Consider the following 21,786-nt stretch of genomic DNA (forward strand, 5'->3'; position numbering starts at 1 on the left):
ATCCAAGTTTCTTATATTTTCTCCTTTTTTTTCCCCCCTTGATAAAACATTGCTAATTTAGACAAGAGGTTTCAGAGAGTAGAGGCAAGTAACATTTGTTTGTCATTTACAGGCATTTGCAAGTAAAATCACTGGCATGCTGTTGGAGTTATCCCCAGCTCAGCTGCTGCTGCTTCTAGCAAGTGAAGATTCTCTGAGAGCAAGAGTAGATGAAGCCATGGAACTCATTATTGCACATGGACGGTAATACGCACATTTGGGAAGACATTTTAGTTTAAAAAACATTAGCTACTTTATTTTTAGGATACAGGTGTTCACATATCTTATCATCTATATTAAATAGTGCAAGACTTGAATGGTTTTAATTTTAGGAGATGGCTTAAAAATCTGAGTGAGACAGCCAAGTTTCACATGTTACTAGAAGGGTTGAATTTTAGCAGTTACTTTAGGTTTGAAGATAAATTTTATGAACCTTATTTATAAATTAACTTATAAGAAGTACATCTCGTTCTCCACCTGAATACCTCTAATGGCAAAGGCCAGATACCTCAAGGAATTGGGTGTAATCCCTGAGTCTTTGTAGTAAATAAGAAATTTCTTTTAGGCATCCTGATTTATCTTGGAAATCATGCAAATCTTTGCTTTTATTGTGCAATATATTTGTTTTAATATAAAACTTAAAAATACCTAATTTAAATTACTTACCGTTCTTTTCCCCAAGTGACAGGTTAAAGTGACAAGAAGATACATTTAATCTGTGCCCTTCTATCCTGGGGCTACTCTAATATCCAGTTTGAGGCTTTGAAGTGTTATTTTAAATGAAGATGTGTTTTTTTTTTTCCTCCTAGTCATGATATTGAATGAGGAACTTCAAGATTAGATATGGTCCTAGAAATGGATAAGTGGGTTGGCTAAATCCTGAAGTAAACAGCCGTTTAATTTATTCTAGCTATTTACCAGTCTCAGAGCTTTTGAATGGTCCAAGCCAAAGACTATTGCTAGAAGTTTCTTTTCTTTGCTGTTAACTATTTTTCATTTCTTGACTTTTATGTACTACATTTTCATTCCTCTTCCTCATTTCTGGATACAGCAACACTAGTATACCACAGCCTTGTCTAACTCAGTGAAACTAAGCCATGCCCGTGGGGCAGCCCAAGACGGGCGGGTCATGGTGGAGAGATTTGACAGAATGTGGTCCACTGGAGAAGGGAATGGCAAACCAGTATTCTTGCCTTGAGAACCCCATGAACAGTATGAAAAGGCAAAATGATAGGATACTGAAAGAGAAACTCCCCAGGTCAGCAGGTGCCCAATATGCTACTGGAGATCAGTGGAGAAATAACTCCAGAAAGAATGAAGGGATGGAGCCAAAGCAAAAAGAATACCCAGCTGTGGATGTGACTGGTGATAGAAGCAAGGTCTGATGCTGTAAAGAGCAGTATTGCATAGGAACCTGGAATGTCAGGTCCATGAGTCAAGGCAAATTGGAAGTGGTCAAACGAGATGGCAAGAGTGAACGTCGACATTCTAGGAATCAGCGAACTAAAATGGACTGGAATGTGTGAATTTAACTCCGATGACCATTATGTCTACTACTGCAGGCAGGAATCCCTCAGGAGAAATGGAGTGGCCATCATGGTCGACAAAAGAGTCCGAAATGCAGTACTTGGATGCAATCTCAAAAACGACAGAATGATCTCTGTTCGTTTCCAAGGCAAACCATTCAATATCACAGTAATCCAAGTCTATGCCCCAACCAGTAACGCTTAAGAAGCTGAAGTTGAACAGTTCTATGAAGACCTAGAAGCCCTTTTAGAACTAACACCCAAAAAAGATGTCCTTTTCATTATAGGGGACTGGAATGCAAAAGTAGGAAGTCAAGAAACACCTGGAGTAACAGGCAAATTTGGCCTTGGAATACGGAATGAAGCAGGGCAAAGACTAACAGAGTTTTGCCAAGAAAATGCACTGGTAATAACAAACACCCTCTTCCAACAACACAAGAGAAGACTCTATACATGGACATAACCAGATGGCCAACACCGAAATCAGATTGATTATATTCTTTGCAGCCAAAGATGGAGAGGCTCAATACAGTCAGCAAAAACAAGACCAGGAGCTGACTGTGGCTCAGACCATGAACTCCTTATTGCCAAATTCAGACTTAAATTGAAGAAAGTAGGGAAAACCACTAGACCATTCAGGTATGACCTAAATCAAATCCCTTATTATTATACAGTGGAAGTGAGAAATAGATTTAAGGGCCTAGATCTGATAGAGTCCCTGATGAGCTATGGAATGAGGTTCGTGACATTGTACAGGAGACAGGGATCAAGACCATTCCCATGGAAAAGAAATGCAAAAAAGCAAAATGGCTGTCTGAGGAGGCCTTACAAATAGCTGTGAAAAGAAGAGAAGCAAAAAGCAAAGGAGAAAAGGAAAGATATAAACATCTGAATGCAGAGTTCCAAAGAATAGCAAGAAGAGAAAAGAAAGCCTTCCTCAGCGATCAATGCAAAGAAATAGAGGAAAACAACAGAATGGGAAAGGCTAGGGATCTCTTCAAGAAAATCAGAGATACCAAAGGAACATTTCATGCAAAGATGAGCTCGATAAAGGACAGAAATGGTATGGACCTAACAGAAGCAGAAGATATTAAGAAGAGATGGCAAGAATACACAGAAGAACTGTACAAAAAAGATCTTCACAACCCAGATAATCACGATGGTGTGATCACTGACCTAGAGCCAGACATCCTGGAATGTGAAGTCAAGTGGGCCTTAGAAAGCATCACTACGAACAAAGCTATTGGAGGTGATGGAATTTCAGTTGAACTATTCCAAATCCTGAAAGATGATGCTGTGAAAGTGCTGCACTCAATATGCCAGCAAATTTGGAAAACTCAGCAGTGGCCACAGGACTGGCAAAGGTCAGTTTTCATTCCAATCCCAAAGAAAGGCAATGCCAAAGAGTGCTCAAACTACCGCACAATTGCACTCATCTCACACGCTAGTAAAGTAATGCTCAAGATTCTCCAAGCCAGGCTTCAGCAATATGTGAACGGTGAACTTGCAGATGTTCAAGCTGGTTTTAGAAAAGGCAGAGGAACCAGAGATCAAATTGCCAACATCCGCTGGATCATGGAAAAAGCAAGAGAGTTCCAGAAAAACATCTATTTCTGCTTTATTGACTATGCCAAAGCCTTTGACTGTGTAGATCACAATAAACTGTGGACAATTCTGAAAGAGATGGGAATACCAGACCACCTGATCTGCCTCTTGAGAAATTTGTATGCAGGTCAGGAAGCAACAGTTAGAACTGGACATGGAACAACAGACTGGTTCCAAATAGGAAAAGGAGTTCGTCAAGGCTGTATATTGTCACTCTGTTTATTTAACTTATATGCAGAGTACATCATGAGAAACGCTGGACTGGAAGAAACACAAACTGGAATCAAGATTGCTGGGAGAAATATCAATAACCTCAGATACGCAGATGACACCACCCTTATGGCAGAAAGTGAAGAGGAACTAAAAAGCCTCTTGATGAAAGCGAAAATGGAGAGTGAAAAAGTTGGCTTAAAGCTCAACATTCAGAAAACAAAGATCATGGCATCCGGTCCCACCACTTCATGGGAAATAGTTGGGAAAACAGTAGAAACAGTGTCAGACTTTATTTTTCTGGGCTCCAAAATCACTGCAGATGGTGACTGCAGCCATGAAGTTAAAAGAGGGTTACTCCTTGGAAGGAAAGTTATGACCAACCTAGATAGCATATTCAAAAGCAGAGACATTACTTTGCCAACAAAGATCCGTCTAGTCAAGGCTATGGTTTTTCCTGTGGTCATGTATGGATGTGAGAGTTGGACTGGGAAGAAAGCTGAGCGCCGAAGAATTGATGCTTTTGAACTGTGGTGTTGGAGAAGACTCTTGAGAGTCCCTTGGACTGCAAGGAGATCCAACCAGTCCATTCTGAAGGAGATAAGCCCTGGGATTTCTTTGGAAGAAATGATGCTAAAGTTGAAACTCCAGTACTTTGGCCACCTCATGCGAAGAGTTGACTCATTGGAAAAGACTCTGATGCTGGGAGGGATTGGGGGCAGGAGGAGAAGGGGACGACAGAGGATGAGATGGCTGGATGGCATCACTGACTCGATGGACGTGAGTCTGGGTGAACTCCGGGAGTTGGTGATGGACAGGGAGGCCTGGCGTGCTGCGATTCATGGGGTCTCAAAGAGTCGGACACGACTGAGGGACTGATCTGATCTGAGTATAGCTTAGCCTGCTATATAAAAAGTTGCAAATAATGTGCCTTTTTTGGGGGGAGGGGAAAGACATTTGTAAATATATGTAAGAGTTGCTATTTTAGTTGTATTTTCTGTTGAATACAAGAATACAGAATATTGACTGCTTTCACCTGCCTTTATGGATTGAACAGTGAATTTGTTAGTATTCTAGAACAGTTAAATACACTGGAACATTTGATTCCTATTGTGGTTGCCTTCTGAACTTTTTCCTGTTCTTTTACAATGTTTTCCCTGAGCTCAAATTTCAGTCCCGCTATGAAGACTGCATTTACTTTGTCTTAAATCGGATAGCCTTTAGTTCATTGTCTTGGATCATACATGTAGTATCTTTGTGTATATTATTGACATTTCTGCTCCTAGAACTGCATTAAGACTAGTAAAGTGTCCTAGATACTTATTTACTTCAAAACAAGTATGTTGATAAAGTCTTAAAAATTTAAATGCATATGGTTTTCTCTACACTAAATTCTAGAAATTTCAGTTACCTGGAATATTATTTGTTTTTAGGGAAAATGGAGCTGATAGTATCCTGGATCTTGGATTATTAGACTCTTCAGAAAAAGTACAGGTAAGGGATGTTTTGTGGGCTTCCCTGGTAGCTCAGATGGTAAAGAATCCACCTGCAGTACAGGAGACCCAGGTTTTCAATCCCTGCATCAGGAAGATCCGCAGGAGAAGGGAATGGCTACCCACTCTAGTATTCTTTCTTGTCTGTTAAGTGCATGCTGTATTTCAATTTGTAAGCTCCCTAAGAACTTCAGGGCCAGTGATAATCGTATCTCTTTAACTGATAACTCTGGAAAAAATTAAGAAAGGAACTGCTTGAGAATTCTGAAAAATAAACAGCAGCACACAGATTGGAGGGAAGTCAAAACTTGAAAAACAACTGTTGGGGCATTATTTCAGGCAGGAGTGTAAAGCTGATCCCCATTGCTGTCTCTTAACTGGAAGATAGCACATGCTTTAAGAAATAAACTATACTACCAGACTATGCCACATGGTGCATATGCAGAACAGACCCATAGTAGAATTAAAAGGCTTTTGGTAATGGAACCACTGACTACTCATTGGAAGGACTGTTATTGAAGCTCCAATACTTTGGCCACCTGATGCCAACTCATTGGAAAAGACCCCGATGCTGGGAAGGATTGAGGGCAGGAGGAGGGGGGGGTGACAGAGGTTGAGATGGTTGGATGGCATCACTCACTCAGTGGACATGAATCTGAGCAAACTTCAGGAGATAGTGGAGGACAGAGGGGTCTGGAGTGCCACAGTCCATGGGGTCACAAAGAGGCAGACACTGGGACCACCGCACCCAGAAGATACTTCCAGTCTGAACCTAACCAGGTTATTATCTGGTTATTTACCTGGGCCAAAAAATTTAGCATTCTCCATATCATTTCAACAAGACCCAGAGTTTTATAACTTAGTAAAAAAATGTCCAGGATACACTCCAAAATTATTCAACATACAAAGAACCAGCAGAGACTCACCAATTCTCCTGGGACAAGAACCAAGTGATGCTAACCTTGAGGTGACCCCACTTGTTGGAATTATCAAAAACTTTATCTCATGTTCTGTAAGATAAGCAAATGAATGGAAAGGTAAAGATTCACAACAGTGGAATAGAAAAAGAGAACCAAGGTAAAATTATAGAAAGTACTTATGAAAATTAAAAAGTTCACTGAATAGGTCAATAGCAGAACGAAGATGATATAGAAAAGTATCAGTCAGTTTGAAGATAGAAACTATCCATTTTGAAGAATAGAAAGAGAAAAGATCTCAAACAACAGTTTTCAGAGACCTGTTGGACTATGTTAAACATTAATGTCATTGGAGTGCCCAGAAGAGGAGAATGAGATTGCTACAGGAAAATATTTGAAGAAATAGTATCTGAAACCTTCCCAAATTTGGTGCGCGACATATTTATTTGCAGATTCAAGGAGGTTAGTGAACCCTAAACAGGATAAACTGAGAGAAAAATCTGACTAGGGATAATCAAGCTGCTGTGAAACTAAGAGGAAAATAATAGTGCCTTACATAGAAACAGTAATGTGCAAGGCAGTGGATTTCTCATCAGAAGGCCAGAAGACAGTTGCAGCATCATCCTTACAAATTGTCAATCCAGAATTCTATCAAGGGAAAATAAATTTAAGGAATCAACGTAAAAGAAGCTACCAGAGTTTCATTGAGTGATTTTGAATGGACAGAGAAATTAACAGGCACAAGCTTTGTATATCACAATTCTGAAAGAATGAATAAAGTTTATTTACATTTAAATATGAAACTTGCTTTACTTATCGAACTTTACATTTAAGTGATTTAAGAGAACCAGTTTGTATGCTTTGTTAAATATCAGTCTTCGGTAATGTTAAAAATATTACTGTTCATTTTTTTTGGAGTGGGTACCTGGATTATTACTAATTTTAAAGAGGGTTATAATGGTATTTTTAAATAATAATCATTCTCTTGTATACACATATACTAAAATAGAAATAAAATCTTGGGACTTGATCTCTGATACTCTGTTATTAGGAAAACCGAAAGCGTCATGGTTCTAGTCGAAGTGTAGTAGATATGGATTTAGATGATACAGATGATGGTGACGACAATGCCCCTTTGTTTTATCAACCTGGGAAAAGAGGATTTTATACTCCAAGGCCTGGCAAAAACACAGAAGCAAGATTGAATTGTTTCAGAAATATTGGCAGGTAAAGTCACTCTAATCTTACATTTGAATTTTTTTTAAATTTCAGTTGATGAGGTTTTTCTAAAATATTTTAGTCTGTAAAATGTGTATATATATCTTCTACTATAAAAATTTATTTAAGTGTGTATATTATGTATATGGGGTTATGTGGTCTAGAATTTTTTAATTTAATTACTATTTGCTTGTTTTTATTTTTAGGATTCTTGGACTGTGTCTACTACAGAATGAACTGTGTCCTATCACATTGAATAGACATGTGATTAAAGTGTTGCTTGGTAGGAAAGTAAGTGATTTTAATGAATCTAACTGCTTTTACAGTTGCAAAATTTTTTTTTATAAAATATATAGTTATGGCATTAATATTAAATTTTAAAGCATTCTAGTCATTATAAAGTCATGTTCAAGCATTTAATGACATGGGGAAAAATCTCAATTCATGGAGGAGACAGCATAGGAAAATGAGAAACACAGAGGTGAGTTTAGAGGGATTGGCGGACCTGGATCCTGTTGCAGACAAATCCTTGGACATTTATTACTCATTTATACAATGGTAAAGACAACAGTATAGTGCCTGGCACATAGTACGTGTTCAGTAAGTGTTATTATTATTTGTTCTAGCAAGTAATGGCAATAGAAGCAGCATTGTATTGAAAAGAGCACTCTTAGCTTCAAAACTGTATGTAAGATGTATGTTGGTAGAAGGGAGAAAAGGTAAGAACATCTAGCTCAGCAGTGTTTGATAATTATCTCTTGGTGACAGAATTAGCATATTTTCTTTTGTGTTTTGGTAGTTTGCCAACTTGTACATTCCTTTATGATGGGGAAGGTAGGAAGAGAAAAACACATTCTTTAAATTAAGGCATAATACTAATTACACACTATAACAACAAAATATTGTATGGTCTTTGCTACAGATGCACACCACACATCTGATATGAGTTAGCATTGTTAACGCTGTGGTCTATCAGTAATTTTCTCTGCTTAAACCCAATAGTGAATATTGTTTTCTCTTACAGCATATCATACTATAATATATATTTTTTCCTTTTTTTTTAAATGCTGACTCTGTTGACGTGTTCCAGGTAAAATGCTCTTGTGCAGAGAAAGAACTGGACTTAAAAGCTAGCAGCATAGAAATGTTGAGCCTTTAGCAAGGTTTATGGAAAAGGTCATGAAATCAAACAGACTCAAGTTATAACCCAATGATATATGATCTTCAGCAAGTTCCTGAATTCCTTTGAGCATTAGATTTATCATCTGGAATTACAGGATGTGTATTTAGGATCAGCTGCTCAGCATAATCACTTTTTAATAATTAGTGCTGGTTCCTGCAAAAAATTTAGAACTTAAAGCTTTACACTCCTGGCTTTAAATTTTTTAAAAATATATACTTTTCATACTTTGAAAATTAAATGTATTATCAGAGCCAAAGACTTGTTAAAATTTTACCTCTTTAGATCAGTTATATTAGTGGGATATTATTCTATATCAGTGTATCATGTATCTTCAAATTAGATAAAATTTTTATCATAGATTTCAACTTAACTAATGAATTCAATTAAGATGTTTCTTTCATAATTCGTTTTCATATGATTACTCTCTTAGGTCAATTGGCACGATTTTGCTTTTTTTGACCCTGTGATGTACGAGAGTTTGCGGCAACTTATTCTTGCTTCTCAGAGTTCAGATGCTGATGCTGTTTTCTCAGCAATGGATTTGGCATTTGCAATTGACCTGTGTAAAGAAGAAGGTGGAGGACAGGTAAAACAAATGAATTTGGTTAGTCTATTGTGCTTGATACATAGAAAAACAATTTAGATAGATAGGGACCAAGAAAGAGAAAGAGACACACACACATGCACACAAAGACACAGTAGGAGATGGAGAGAAAGATATGAATGGATGGAGAGTTAGTGAGACAGATTGAGAGGTTGAAGAGTTTATAGTTACTTAGGCCTAGAATGTCTGCATTTCTTAGTTGTCAAATACAGAATTATCTTTAGATTTTAAAATTTCAGGAAATTGTTTTATGAACTGTTAACTTACTCCTGCTTTGTCAAAATTGGTTTTAAATGGCACTGCTAAATTTTCCACAGGTTGAACTTATTCCTAATGGTGTAAATATACCAGTCACTCCTCAGAATGTTTATGAGTATGTGCGGAAATATGCTGAACATAGAATGTTGGTAGTTGCAGAACAGCCATTACATGTAAGTTTTTTCCAAAAAATGTTACTTGATCTGATGAGGCTATTTGTATCTTCTGTGTTTTAAACTAGCTTACAGTGTATTCAGCTTGCTTATGAAGGGTCAAAATTTTTAAAACCAAAATGAGTTTACGCACAGTATAAATTGTACCTGAGTCCAGACCAACTCCTTTCTTTTTGGGTAAAACTACTTGGAAAAACCATGTAATCATCAGAAAGTAGATCTGGTGAGTAAAAATTTGGAAAGGATTCTTTATGGGACTCAGATGATTTTGTTTTAGAGTCCTGCAACCATCCATGCCTCTGGTGACGCACTAGGTGGATTCCTTAGACTCGGAGGCAGTTACCGGTATGGTTTATTATAGCAAAAGGACTCTCACAAGGGGAGATTTACATCAGATGAAGTCTGGAGGAATCCAGGTACAAGCTTCAAAGCTCTCTTTCTGGGGGTATGAGTTGTCACAGAGAAACAGTATGTTCTTCCTCCAGCAGTGAATTACAGCAGTGCGTATGCAGTGTTTGTGTTTAGGGAAGCCTACTTAAGAGTCGGGGCGCAGCTTTTTTATTGGAGACCAGTCCTACTAGCAGAGGAAATATCAGAGTCCTGTCAGACTCCCAAAGGAAAAACACATGTTCATCATAAATCACCTTTGCACAGATAGTCTAGGCAAGCTGTTACTGCAGAGCTTATTCCCACATCAGTTAGTAATAATGTAGGGAACATTCCAAAAGCCAAGTTTCCAGATGCCTGTCAAGGACCATCCTCCCATCAGACTCTTCTAAAGAGCAGCATCAGGCCCACTATGTTAACTGTTTCTCCTCCTGGTGAAAAGTGTTTATGAAGTGGTTTGGATCCCTGTGCTGGGAATAATTGTGTGGGCTCTGGAATTAATACTGTCAGGGTGCAAATCATGACTGCAGCCTGCTCTAGCTGTATAACATTAGCAACAACTCAAGTACTTTATGCCTTTGTTCCCTCCTCTGCAAAATGAGGATGAGGTTAGCGTTAATTAATTCACATATGTAAGGTGCTTAGAACAGTTCTTGGCATTTCTCAGTAAGTTTGTGTCAGGGATATTGGTTTTTGTCATCATCATACTTTTCCTAGGATATTGATAGGATAACATGATTAACAGATTGTTTCTTAAGGACCAGCCTGTTTGTTACTAACATAATTTTAAATACTATTTAACTCGTGAGATAAAATAATAGTCCTTTACTGTTGAACCTGTAGCCCTTTTTCCCTTCTGCCTGTCTTTTGAATTTGTTAATAAACTCAAAATACAGAACTTCACTTTTTAGTATTATTTAGTATTCTTAGGCTGTTAAAATTAGACATTGGGCTTTAATGATAATAACTGCTATGTAGAAAATAAAGTACTGATAGTAATAAATAGGTAATTTTTGAAATCCTCTAGGCAATGAGGAAAGGTCTACTGGATGTGCTTCCAAAAAATTCATTAGAAGATTTAACAGCAGAAGACTTTAGGCTTTTGGTAAATGGCTGTGGTGAGGTTAACGTGCAGATGCTGATCAGTTTCACCTCTTTCAATGATGAATCAGGTATGAAATTTATTAAATGTTTACGTAACAAATAAACTATACAGATAATTTGGTCAGTCAGTTTTCTGGGTTTCTAATTCTTAATCTATTTATAGGGACTTAGGAAATGCTGTTTATTACTTGGGTTTTTATATATTTTAAGATATGTTTGAACTATGATAGCTTATTATTAGGTTATTCTTAATTCTTTTATTGCTTTATTTTTCTATATTTTAAAGAATGTATGGTTTAGTATGAAATAGTAAAAATTCTTTGTGGTGAACAACTGTGTTGAAAGGGTTTTTATTTATTTAGAAAAAAATAATCCATATGACAATTCTATTGGCCTTTCCCAATTCATGTTTCTTAAGTCCTCTAAAGAATTTGATTGCATGATGTAGCCTTTTTTCCCTTCTGCCTCTCTTTTGAATTTGTTAATAAGAAACTCAAAAATACAGAACTTCACTTTTTAGAACTTCAGAACTGAACCCAGAGCACACTTAGAAAGATATGTAACACACAACCACATGAAAAATCTAGAAAGAGTAACAAGAGGTAGTGATAATTCTAGAATAATATTTGTCTTCAGTGCTTGATTTGTTGCAACTTTTTCTTTGCAAAGTCCCATATTCTAGGAGTAGACTTTTTAGCTGTGACTATACAATAAAATGGGCTTCCCTAGTGGCTCAGATGGTAAAGAATTCGCCTGTAGTACAGGAAACCAGGGTTTGATCTCTGGGTTGGGAAGATCCCTTGGAGAAGGGAATGGCAACCCTCTCCATTATTCTCGCCTGGAGAATTCCAGGGACAGAGGCACCTGGTGGGCTACAGTCTCTGGGGTCGCAAAGAGTCAGACAAGACTGAGTGACTAACACATACAATAAAATACTGGAACTTCCAAGAAATTCATGAGAAGACTATACTTCTAGTCCAAGATTAATTCCATGCATGAATGTACCAGTTTTTTCCCTTTTATTCTTCATATTTTGCAAACAGCTTCAGCCAAATAGTAAGTTAAATTTGGGTCAATTTTCTTGTTTTTCCTTCATGCTTGGTAACATGCAGATCACTGCATAATAGTTTTTGTGCTAAATAATAATATAGTTTACAATATTTGTGACATAAGAATTTGGTTTATTTATTGATATAAACCAAAAACCTAGAAGGGGAAAAAATATCTAAAGACACTCCCAAGTATGATCCTCAAATCAACAATATCAGCATCATCTGGAAGCTTTTTAGAAATGCAGAATCTCTGGTTTCTTTCCCCTTTCTTCCTCCATACTTAGTGAATGAGAATCTGCATTTTAAAAAGATCTCCCAAGTGACTTGTAAACTCATTAAACTTTGAGAAGCACTGGTTTAACATCATGAGAAGAATCATGACTTAGTCATGGAATTAAAGTCATGTGATTTTTGAGGCTAGTGGTTCGTTTTTCTTGGTCATTGGGATAGGCTAATGAACTGTATTTCACATTGTACAAATGGTCTTAATTTCCTGTATTAGGATTAGACCCCCCCATTCACATTTTAATTTTATAAGTATTCTAAAAATACAACTGATGCATAGTATTTATTGAATTTATGTTTATTTGTAGGAGAAAATGCTGAGAAGCTCTTGCAGTTCAAGCGGTGGTTCTGGTCAATTGTAGAGAAGATGAGCATGACAGAACGACAAGATCTTGTAAGTGTTTTCATAAAATTTGTAGAAAAAACTGTAAAAACCTTAAATACTGTATGAAAGACAGCCTTTTGTTTTAAATTGGTAATGATTTTAATTTCGGCTAAGGAAATTGAAGGTCAGAAATAAAAGGCAATTTTGTTTCTCTATTCTATAATAAGGACATCTGAAGTATGAGTAAAACTATAAATAGAGTGAAATACATCTTAGCTATTAAAATGCTATCCTTAGTCCTGAAGATATAATACCAGCTTACTGTTGAGACCTGTTTTTCCCCCTATAGTGAGTGCTGATGTATGTTAATGGCCTCTTTCGTCCATCCTTAATCTTTTTCACTAGTTGCAAGTGTTTGCAAAATTTTTTAATTAAATCGTAATTGCTCTGTATACTATGAATAGAGTAACTTAATTACGGGTACTAGGTCTATGATTTTATTCCCTGGTGGTTCAGATGGTAAAGAATCTGCCTGTAATGCCAGAGACCCATGTTCGATGCCTGGGTTGGGAAGATCCCCTGGAGAAGGGAATGGTCTATGATTTTAATCTTATTACTTATTAACTTAAGTTAATAAATTAAGACATAAATTAATAGATCATAAATTAAGACAGTATAAACTTTGATCATACTGAAGTCTATCAAGTCTGTGAAGTTTATGTCCAACTGTGAGTATATCCGAATCAACCTGTCCAGTGGCCTTAAAAGATAGCCTCCCCTAGACTTTGTTGTAGAAATTTGAGGGACATTCCTTATCCAGAAAATCTCTATTCATACCTCATAGTTCCCTGTGACATTTCCCCTGTTGAACCAGCCTTAGTTCTTAGTATTCTAAACCAAACCTCTATGGAATGTATAAAAAATGATACAATTTCTAGATATATCCCCCAATTTTATTTGAGAGGGGGAAATAGTTGGGCAGGAAAGCATGCAATTTCCGATTTACCTTTAAAGGTAGTTAGTAACTTGTTTTTTATGGGGTAGGGGCCACGTGTTTAGCATTCCTTCATCTTCACGTGGCCCCAGGCCTCCCAGTGTTTCCCTACTATAGCACAACAGGTTGTCCAGCAGTCCTAGCTGCCAGCTGGTTTTTGTTCTTGACGTAGCCATCTGGTAGTTTCCTAGGCTGTTCCCTAGGTTCATTCCTTATAATTCCATGTATTTTGACTATGACAAACTTGTAGACCAATACTGAAGTCCCTACCAATGCAGATACTGTATCTGCACCTTTTGGTTTTAGGAGTACCTGAGTTGCTTACTAGGGTTTCTGTAGTCAATCTGGATTCAGAGCAAAACCAGTGTGTCTTGTCTAGTCAGTCAAGTTAAATCTCACTGCATTTCTGCCATCTCCTAGAAGAGAAATTTGCTAATTATTCAGTCTTGTTTACAAAAGAGAGACAGAGACTACCTCCCTCTGTGGGGGCCTCAAAATGTCCAGCAACAGCTTTAATTGTGAGCTTCACTCTTTAAACTCCTGTATTCTTTGGGCTTAGCAGTATATCAGAGAAGGTGATGGCACCCCACTCCAGTACTCTTGCCTGGAAAATCCCATGGACGGAGGAGCCTGGTGGGCTGCAATTCATGGGGTCGCGAAGAGTCGGACACGACTGAGCGACTTCACTTTCATGCATTGGAGAAGGAAATGGCAACCCACTCCAGTGTTCTTGCCTGGAGAATCCCAGGGACAGGGGAGCCTGGTGGGCTGCCATCTATGGGGTCACACAGAGTTGGACACGACTGAAGCAACTTAGCAGCTTAGCAGCAGTATATCGTGGTGTCTTCTACCTCCTCCTCTTCCTCTTTTGGGAGGTTATCCTTCACATATTGTTAGGCTTCTCCATATGTGTCTCAGGGTCATAAGAATATAAGAGGGTTTCCTAAACTCTTCTCCCTTGAATTATTGGTCCTAGGGTTATGCAGCAAAACTATACACATAGTATATTTCCCTCTTGGAAAGTCCTAGTTCACTAGTAAAAGTTTTGAGAAGTCCTCTGTTATGTATTTATCTTTTTCCAACTTCTTGGAGGTCCAGCAGTGTAGTAATTTGGCTCTGGGTAACCACATTTATCCTTGGAGAAACACTTTACATTGTTTTTTACCTGTAAAATGAGTAGGTTGGGCCAGGTGTATGTCTACAGTACCTTCCAGCCCTTCTATAAATTCTTTGAAGATTTTGGAGACCCTGACACTTGAAGAGTTTTATTTTTCCCTGCCTCCTCCTATAGAATTCTAGATGAGATTTCTCACATAACTAGTTTAGGGTTCCTCGTCACTCTGAGATAATGAATATATTTGTCTGTTTGTATGTGTTAAGTTGCTTCAGTCGTGTCTGACTCTTTGTGACCCTATGGACTGTAGCCCGCCAGGTTCCTCTGTATGTGGGATTCTCCAGGCAAGAATACTGAAGTACGATTCTGTGTCCTCCTCTAGGGGATCTTCCCGACCTAGGGATTGAACCTGCAGCTCTTAGCTCTCCTGCATTGGCAGGCCGGTTCTTTGCCACTAGTGCCACCTTCGGGAAGCCCTTTTGTTTGTCTGTTTAGTTGTGTACTATAAATGCAAGATTTTAAAAGCTTTACCTTAAGAGATAGTCACTGTCTACCATCAATGAGGAAAAGTATGTTTTAATAAAAATATTTCAGGAAAGTATATCTTTGGTTATATTTAAAGAAAAAGTAATTTACACTATATTACACAAATTAGATGTGTTTTAAAACTCAGTGTTAGCATGGCTTATTGCATGGATTTTGATGTACAGTAGATGCTGTCTGACACTAAATTACTGTTACAAAATTACTGTGTATCACAATGCACCACTGAAAAGTATTGGGTGGTTTTGCTAGTAGATAAAATGCAGAATAACTTTTTGATAGCCTCTGTGAATTTTGAACCTTTTTCAGAGACCTTGTACCTTATTCCTACTAAGACATGCCCTGCGAAATTTAGCAACAGGAAGGGCCCTTAGACAGCATTTGATCAAGTAGCCTCATGTTGCAAATGAGAAGCTGAAGCATTGAAACATAGTCACTTTTCTACATACCTGACACTTTTTTCTTTTCCAACCCTGAAACTTTCCTTTTCAATACAAGAAATTTAAAAGACACTTCTAAATAATACCTCTTCGTAGGTTTTAACACAAGAATGGGGCTGTATGTATAATTGCCAGAATTAAGGGTTAATCTCTTAAAAGCCAAACTTGTAATTATCATACTCCTGTTTAGGTTTACTTTTGGACATCAAGCCCGTCATTACCAGCCAGTGAAGAAGGATTTCAGCCTATGCCCTCCATCACAATAAGACCACCAGACGACCAGCACCTTCCTACTGCAAATACTTGCATTTCTCGACTTTACGTCCCACTCTATTCCTCTAAACAGATTCTCAAACAGAAATTGCTACTCGCCATTAAGACCAAGAATTTTGGTTTTGTGTAGAGTATAAAACGTGTGTATTGCTGTGTAATATTACTCGCTAATTTTGTAGATTTTTCCCATTTGTCTATAAGAGTTTATGGAAGTTGATGCTGTCGCATACCCTGTGGTACCTTTACCTTAAAGAGATGAATGCAAACATTCCTTGCTGAGTTTGTAGCTTAAAGGCCTGAGGAGCACTAGCAACATTTGACTATAATGGTTTGCTAGTCAACAACTTCTGGGTCTAACCCCAGCCAAAGATGACAGCAGAACAACATAATTTACACTGTGATTTATCTTTTTGCTGAGGGGAAAAAATGTAAAACGTTCTGAAAATTCACTGCTGCCTTTGTGGAAAGTGTTTCAGCAAAGGTTCTTGTATAGAGGGAATAGGGAATTTCAAAATAAAAAATTAAGTATGTTCTGTGTTTCATTTTAACTTTTTTTACGGTGTTTAATTTGTGGTTGGCTGCGGTTGTGTATCGTATATGGAACTTGTAAAAAAGTTCTGAACATTCAGATCTTAAGAAATGAAATCACTTTTACCTATAAAAACCACTTTTATTGAGGTTTGACTGCATTGAGCTCTAGGATATTAAATGATATCACTAATATTTTGCATGTAATTTGTTCATTTGAGGGCACTTTTTTGTACATACGATGGGGGCCAATGCACAGTACTTTATCACAATCAACTTTTTTCTTTGTATCCCTATTTCAATGAGCAGTCAGTCAGGTATACTGCACTTCAGTTCTAACTAGACATTTGTACTAAGGCATTTCAGTTATGTAAACTCAGCCTGGGCACTTTCTGATAACTGTAAAATGTTTTATAAGATCATGATTATTGAAGATACATTTTGGAAAATTTTAAATGTTCGTGAGCAGCTTAACTACTTTTGTATCTAGCCTTTTTAAAGTATCTTGTTACATTTACTTTTTTAAATAAATTACAGAAGAAATGTCAAGTAACACTGAAGAAACAATAGTTTTTATTTATGTAGTTGTACATTTTTTAAACTAAGGGCAATACAGTACCTGACACGGTTATGTGCATAAAAATTTTGTTTTAAAAAACTGAATGTACACACGGACTATAAGAAACAGAAGGAAATTGGTCCACATTTTACAGTTAGCAGAGAATCCTGAATGGCACTGGCCAGGCCACATTTTCTTTTATACAAATGGGGGAAGTAAAATGAGCCTTACTTGGCATCAGAAGTCAATCCAGTTGTATTTAATAACTGAGAAGTTCTTTTTTGATGATCCATTAACTATGTAGTTTAGGATCATTATCTCTAAATTCTTGTGGTTTTAGTAGCTTTATTCAGTGGCATAATAAGGAACACTTTTCTTCACCATGTCTTCAATAAAGTGACTTAAACCAGTCACTTTGCATATTGAAAATGAGGAGAGAGTCTCTGGAGTCTTTCCTTCTTTGTAGTTCCTTTGTAGGACTCCTGGCCTTTGGGATGTTTTTCACATTCAAAGGCACTGTGCTTTATTATACATGTATGTGTATATATATATGTGTGTGTGTGTGTGTGTATATATATATATATATATATATATATATAAACAAACTTCCTTCAGAAGACTGAACCACATTATTTTCAGCCCTGCTGACACAATAAATATTAAAAACTAAAGCAACAGTGGTGAAACTCATTGTACTACTTAAAACTTAATATGATGTATTAGATGTGTAAATTAACCAAAGTTTATTTTACAAAATGAGACATTGGTTTTATGTCTAAATGCTATTTCTGAATAAATGAAATAGTAATTAGATTAAGAACTGATTTTCATCAGTGTGTCTGAAAAACTTCTGTATGCACATGATGGAATTGATAAAACATTAAATGAGAACAAACTAGATATGATTAGGACATTTGAAAACCTAATTGTGAACTTATTTTTAATAGTTATTGAAAGAATGAAAGTATTTAAAATAATGCACAATGTCTTAAGTCTTCCTAAATCAAGATTTGGTTAAAATGCTTTTAGGAGTATTAAAAGCAGAGTGAGTTTTTTTTTTTTTTTTTTAAAGTAAAGCATAAAATGGTTCTAAATGTAAAATAAAATCATATAAAATAAAGTTCTCTTTTGGTCTTGTTTAGTGATTAAATCTAATGGATTTGAAAACAAATTTAGGAAGCGAAGACCAAGAATGAACTTTACTGAAGGTTTTCAAAGTTTTGTTACTTTTTTTTTTTTCCCCTGAATTATCTGAATATCAAGATTGTTCCCTATAAATGGCTTCCTGGGGAATACTTGAGAGGCTTTTTAAATAGCTAATTTCACTATTTAGTACTTGCCCCTAAAGATAAATTTATCTCCTAAAGATAATATTTTTTATCTATTTAGAGGTAATGAACCAATGTCTAGGTCTAAAACGGAGAGCTTCCCTTGAGGCAGTAGTTCTCATATTTCTGAAGGTGTGATTGTCTTGTTAATGCAAATTTCTAAGCTTTGCTCATCCTTTCAATCCCATTTCGACTTAGTAACTCATATAAGAAATCGTTATTCTTAACAGCATCCCAGATGATTCTGAAACACTGTCCAGAGCACTCGTTGTATTCGTGAATATAAAGCCCCCTATTGGTAAATACCCCAAAGCCAAACCTTTCCTTATTATTCCTTCTTATGGAAAAGTACTTTTAAATCATCTACTCCTGGATTAGGTTCTTCCTCTTGTGCCTGGGTAAAAAGATTTTCACTGTTTACATTAACCTAAAGATAAGCATGAACATAGAGATTAATTCTTCCCTAAACATCGTTTGATTAATACAGAAATGTATTTAAAATGTGACTTAGTCATATCAAAATACCATGAATTAAGTATAAGCAAAGAATCTTATATATATTACCTCATAAAATTAAAAATCACTGGATTGTTCACAAACATGAAAGCTCTCTTTTATTGAGTATTTACCGTGTGCTAGGCAGCTTGTCAAATGCTTTCTTTTATATCATTTTATTCTGTGGCACTATTACCATCCTCACACAGAGGAAATTTGGCACAGATTAAAATAATTTGTTCAAGGTTACAGAGCTGGTAAGTGCTGAAGTCAGATGTCTCCAGCCCTTCTGGAGATTGCATTCCCAAACATCAGGTACACTAGTTTTTGGAATGTATGATTATAATTAAGTGAGTTGCCAGTCATGGCCATTAAAGGTCCTGAGCACCCAGTTCCAACATGTAGGTGTGTATATATGGCGAGGGGTTCCCCCAAACTACCAAGCAATGTGCTGACACCACATGAAAGTGAAAGTTGCTCAGGCATGTCCGACTCTGCGACCCCATGGACTGACCATACAGTCTGTGGAATTCTCCAGGCCAGAATTCTGGAGTGGGTAGCCTTTCCCTTCTCCAGGGGATCCTATAATTCAACTCAATTCTGACACTATCTACATAGAGATAGCATCAAATTTCAAGGCAAAGACCCAGCCTCCACTGCAGAAAGCAATTGCAAGCCCGAGTTGTTACCTGTACTTCTGAATAGCTATAAATCAGGGGTTCCTATGACCACCTCCTTGGGTTTGATGAATCTGTTGAAGTGGCTCACAGAACTCAAAAAACATTGTACTTACTAGATAACATAAAAGGATATAACTCAGGAACAGCTGGGTGGAAGATTAACACTGGGCAAAGCCTGAGAAAGGGTGTGGAGCTTCCATGCCCTCTCTCTGCAACTCTGTGTGTTCACCAACCCTGAAGCTGTCTGAATCCAGTCTTCCCGGGTTTTTATGAAGGCCTCGTTACACAGGCATAATTGATTAAAACACTGACCACTGGTGATTGATTCAACCTCCAGCCCATAGGGCCTCCCTTATAGCTCAGTTGGTAAAGAATGCCTGCATGCAGGACACCCGGGTTTGATTCCTGGACTGGGAAGATCCCCTGGAGGGAGGAGGAAATGGCAGTCCACTCCAGTATTCTTGCCTGGAGAATCCCATGGACAGAGGAGCCTGGTGGGCTACAATCCATGGGGTCTGCAAGAGTTGGACATGACCTAGCGACTAAACCAACAAACAGCCAACAACCAATCCACAGGGAGTTCAAGGGAAAGTTGCTTGGTGCCCCTGGCAACCAGAACCTATCCTAATGAGTGGTCCAAAAAGTCACCATTTTATTATTACTTAGGAAATTCTGAGGATTTGGGGAGCTTAGTGCCAGAAACAGGGATAAAAGACCAAATATGTATTGCTTATTATAAATCACAATACCACATAGAATAATGAAATAGTCTATAACTTGTCTTATGTTTGTACATCATTTTATTATAAACATAATATATACTAAAATTTTAAAAGAATTTAAGACGACATTTAAGTTGGAGAAATGAGGGTCTGTGCATCTTACTGGTACACTGTAAGCCATCAGTAGCATGAAATTACACACTTTCTGTACCAGAGGCTCAGCTGCTTGCTTCAGTCATACCACACACATCTCTGTAAGTACAATGGAGGTTATTCCAGTTACTATGTTTGCACAACCAATTATCTTCAAGGTTAGTGGTATAAAACAATCATTCACTATGCTCCTGGACTCTGTATTAGGAATCTGTGCAGGACATGATCATGATGGCTTGCCTCTGATGTTTCAAGTGGAAGGAAGACGGTGGCTGCTAGTTGGAATCCTCTAATGGTTTGTTCATTCACACATCAAGAAGTTGATAGTACCTATTGATTGGGTGCCTCAGTTCCTTCCTATGGCTTCTCTATGTCATCTTTCTTTGTAGGCCAGTTTCTGGATTCCTGTAGAATGGTACCTTAGTTCTAAGGCAAACTTTCCAAAAGGTAGAAAAAACCAGGCAAAAGCTGTTCATATTGTTCTTTATGTACTAGACTTAAAAGCCATGTATTCTCTTTGTTAAAAGTCAGTCATTCCAATGGAACATAATTAAAAATCCAGAAATAAACCCATGCATTTACAGTCAACTAATATCTGACAAGGGAAGAAAGAAGACTGAATGGAGAAAAAGTCTCTTCAATAAATGGTGCTGGGAAAATTGGGTATTCACATGTAAAAGAATGAAACTAGAATATTACACCACTCACAAAAATTAACTCAAAATGGGTTAAATACTTAAATGTGAGATCTGAAACCATCAAACTCCTAGAAGAAATCATAGGAAAAAAGCTCCTTGATACAGATCTTGGCAATGATTTTTCAGATATGATACCTAAAGCACAAGCAAAAAAAAAAAGTGGGACTACATCAAACTAAAAAGTTTCTGCATAGCCAAGGAAGTGATCAACAAAATGAAAAGATAACCCATAGAATGTGAAAATATCTGCAAGCCATATATCTAATAAGGGGTTAATATCCAAAGTAAGAAAACTGAAATAGCAGCAAAAAAGCCAACAGGCCAATTTTTAGTTGGGCAAAGGTTGGGCAAAACAGACAATTTTCCAAAGAAGATGTAGAAGTGGCCAAAGGTACATGAAAAGATGCCCAACATCACTAATCCTTAGGGAAATGCAAGGCAAAACCACAATGAAATATCAACTCACACCTGTTAAAATAGCTAGCATCAAAAAGCTCAGTCATGTTCAACTATTTGCAGCCCCATGTACTGTAACCTGTCAGGCTCCTCTGTCCATGGGATTCTCCAGGCAAGAATACTGGAGTGGGTAGCCATTCCCTTCTCCAGGGGATCTTCCCAACCCAGGGACCGAACCTGGGTCTCCTGCATTGTAAGCAGCTTCTTTACTGTCTGAGCCACCAGGGAAGCCCACCAAAAAGACAGGAGATAACAAATGTTGGCAAGAATGTGGAGAAAAGAGAACCCTTGTGTGCTATTGGTGAGATTGTAAATTGATACAACTACTATGGAAACCAGTATGGAGATTCCTCAAAAACTTAAAAATAGATCTACTATATGATCCAGCAATTCTGAAACCAAGCAGGACCCTGCAGGGCCTTCT

At 37.3% G+C, this 21,786-nt stretch overlaps 1 protein-coding gene across 3 annotated transcripts in view; it reads left to right on the forward strand.

The window, feature by feature from the left end:
* UBR5 (ubiquitin protein ligase E3 component n-recognin 5) overlaps positions 1-17,942 on the forward strand; it is a 139,010-nt gene extending 121,068 nt beyond the window's left edge. For 2 of the 3 annotated variants that reach the window (XM_005215566.5, XM_005215567.5), the window contains exons 51-59: positions 113-243; positions 4,814-4,874; positions 6,842-7,017; positions 7,215-7,299; positions 8,622-8,777; positions 9,113-9,226; positions 10,641-10,785; positions 12,363-12,448; positions 15,661-16,291. In XM_005215566.5, the coding sequence (XP_005215623.1) occupies positions 113-243; positions 4,814-4,874; positions 6,842-7,017; positions 7,215-7,299; positions 8,622-8,777; positions 9,113-9,226; positions 10,641-10,785; positions 12,363-12,448; positions 15,661-15,873 (1,167 nt within the window). In that variant the 3' untranslated portion in view covers positions 15,874-16,291. Of the gene's footprint in view, positions 1-112; positions 244-4,813; positions 4,875-6,841; positions 7,018-7,214; positions 7,300-8,621; positions 8,778-9,112; positions 9,227-10,640; positions 10,786-12,362; positions 12,449-15,660 lie in introns of all 3 variants that reach the window. The other variant, NM_001192417.1, reaches the window with a different exon arrangement.
* The last annotated feature ends 3,844 nt before the right edge of the window (positions 17,943-21,786 follow it).

This window comes from Bos taurus, chromosome 14 (genome assembly GCF_002263795.3).
Source record: "Bos taurus isolate L1 Dominette 01449 registration number 42190680 breed Hereford chromosome 14, ARS-UCD2.0, whole genome shotgun sequence".
NCBI lineage: Eukaryota > Metazoa > Chordata > Mammalia > Artiodactyla > Bovidae > Bos > Bos taurus.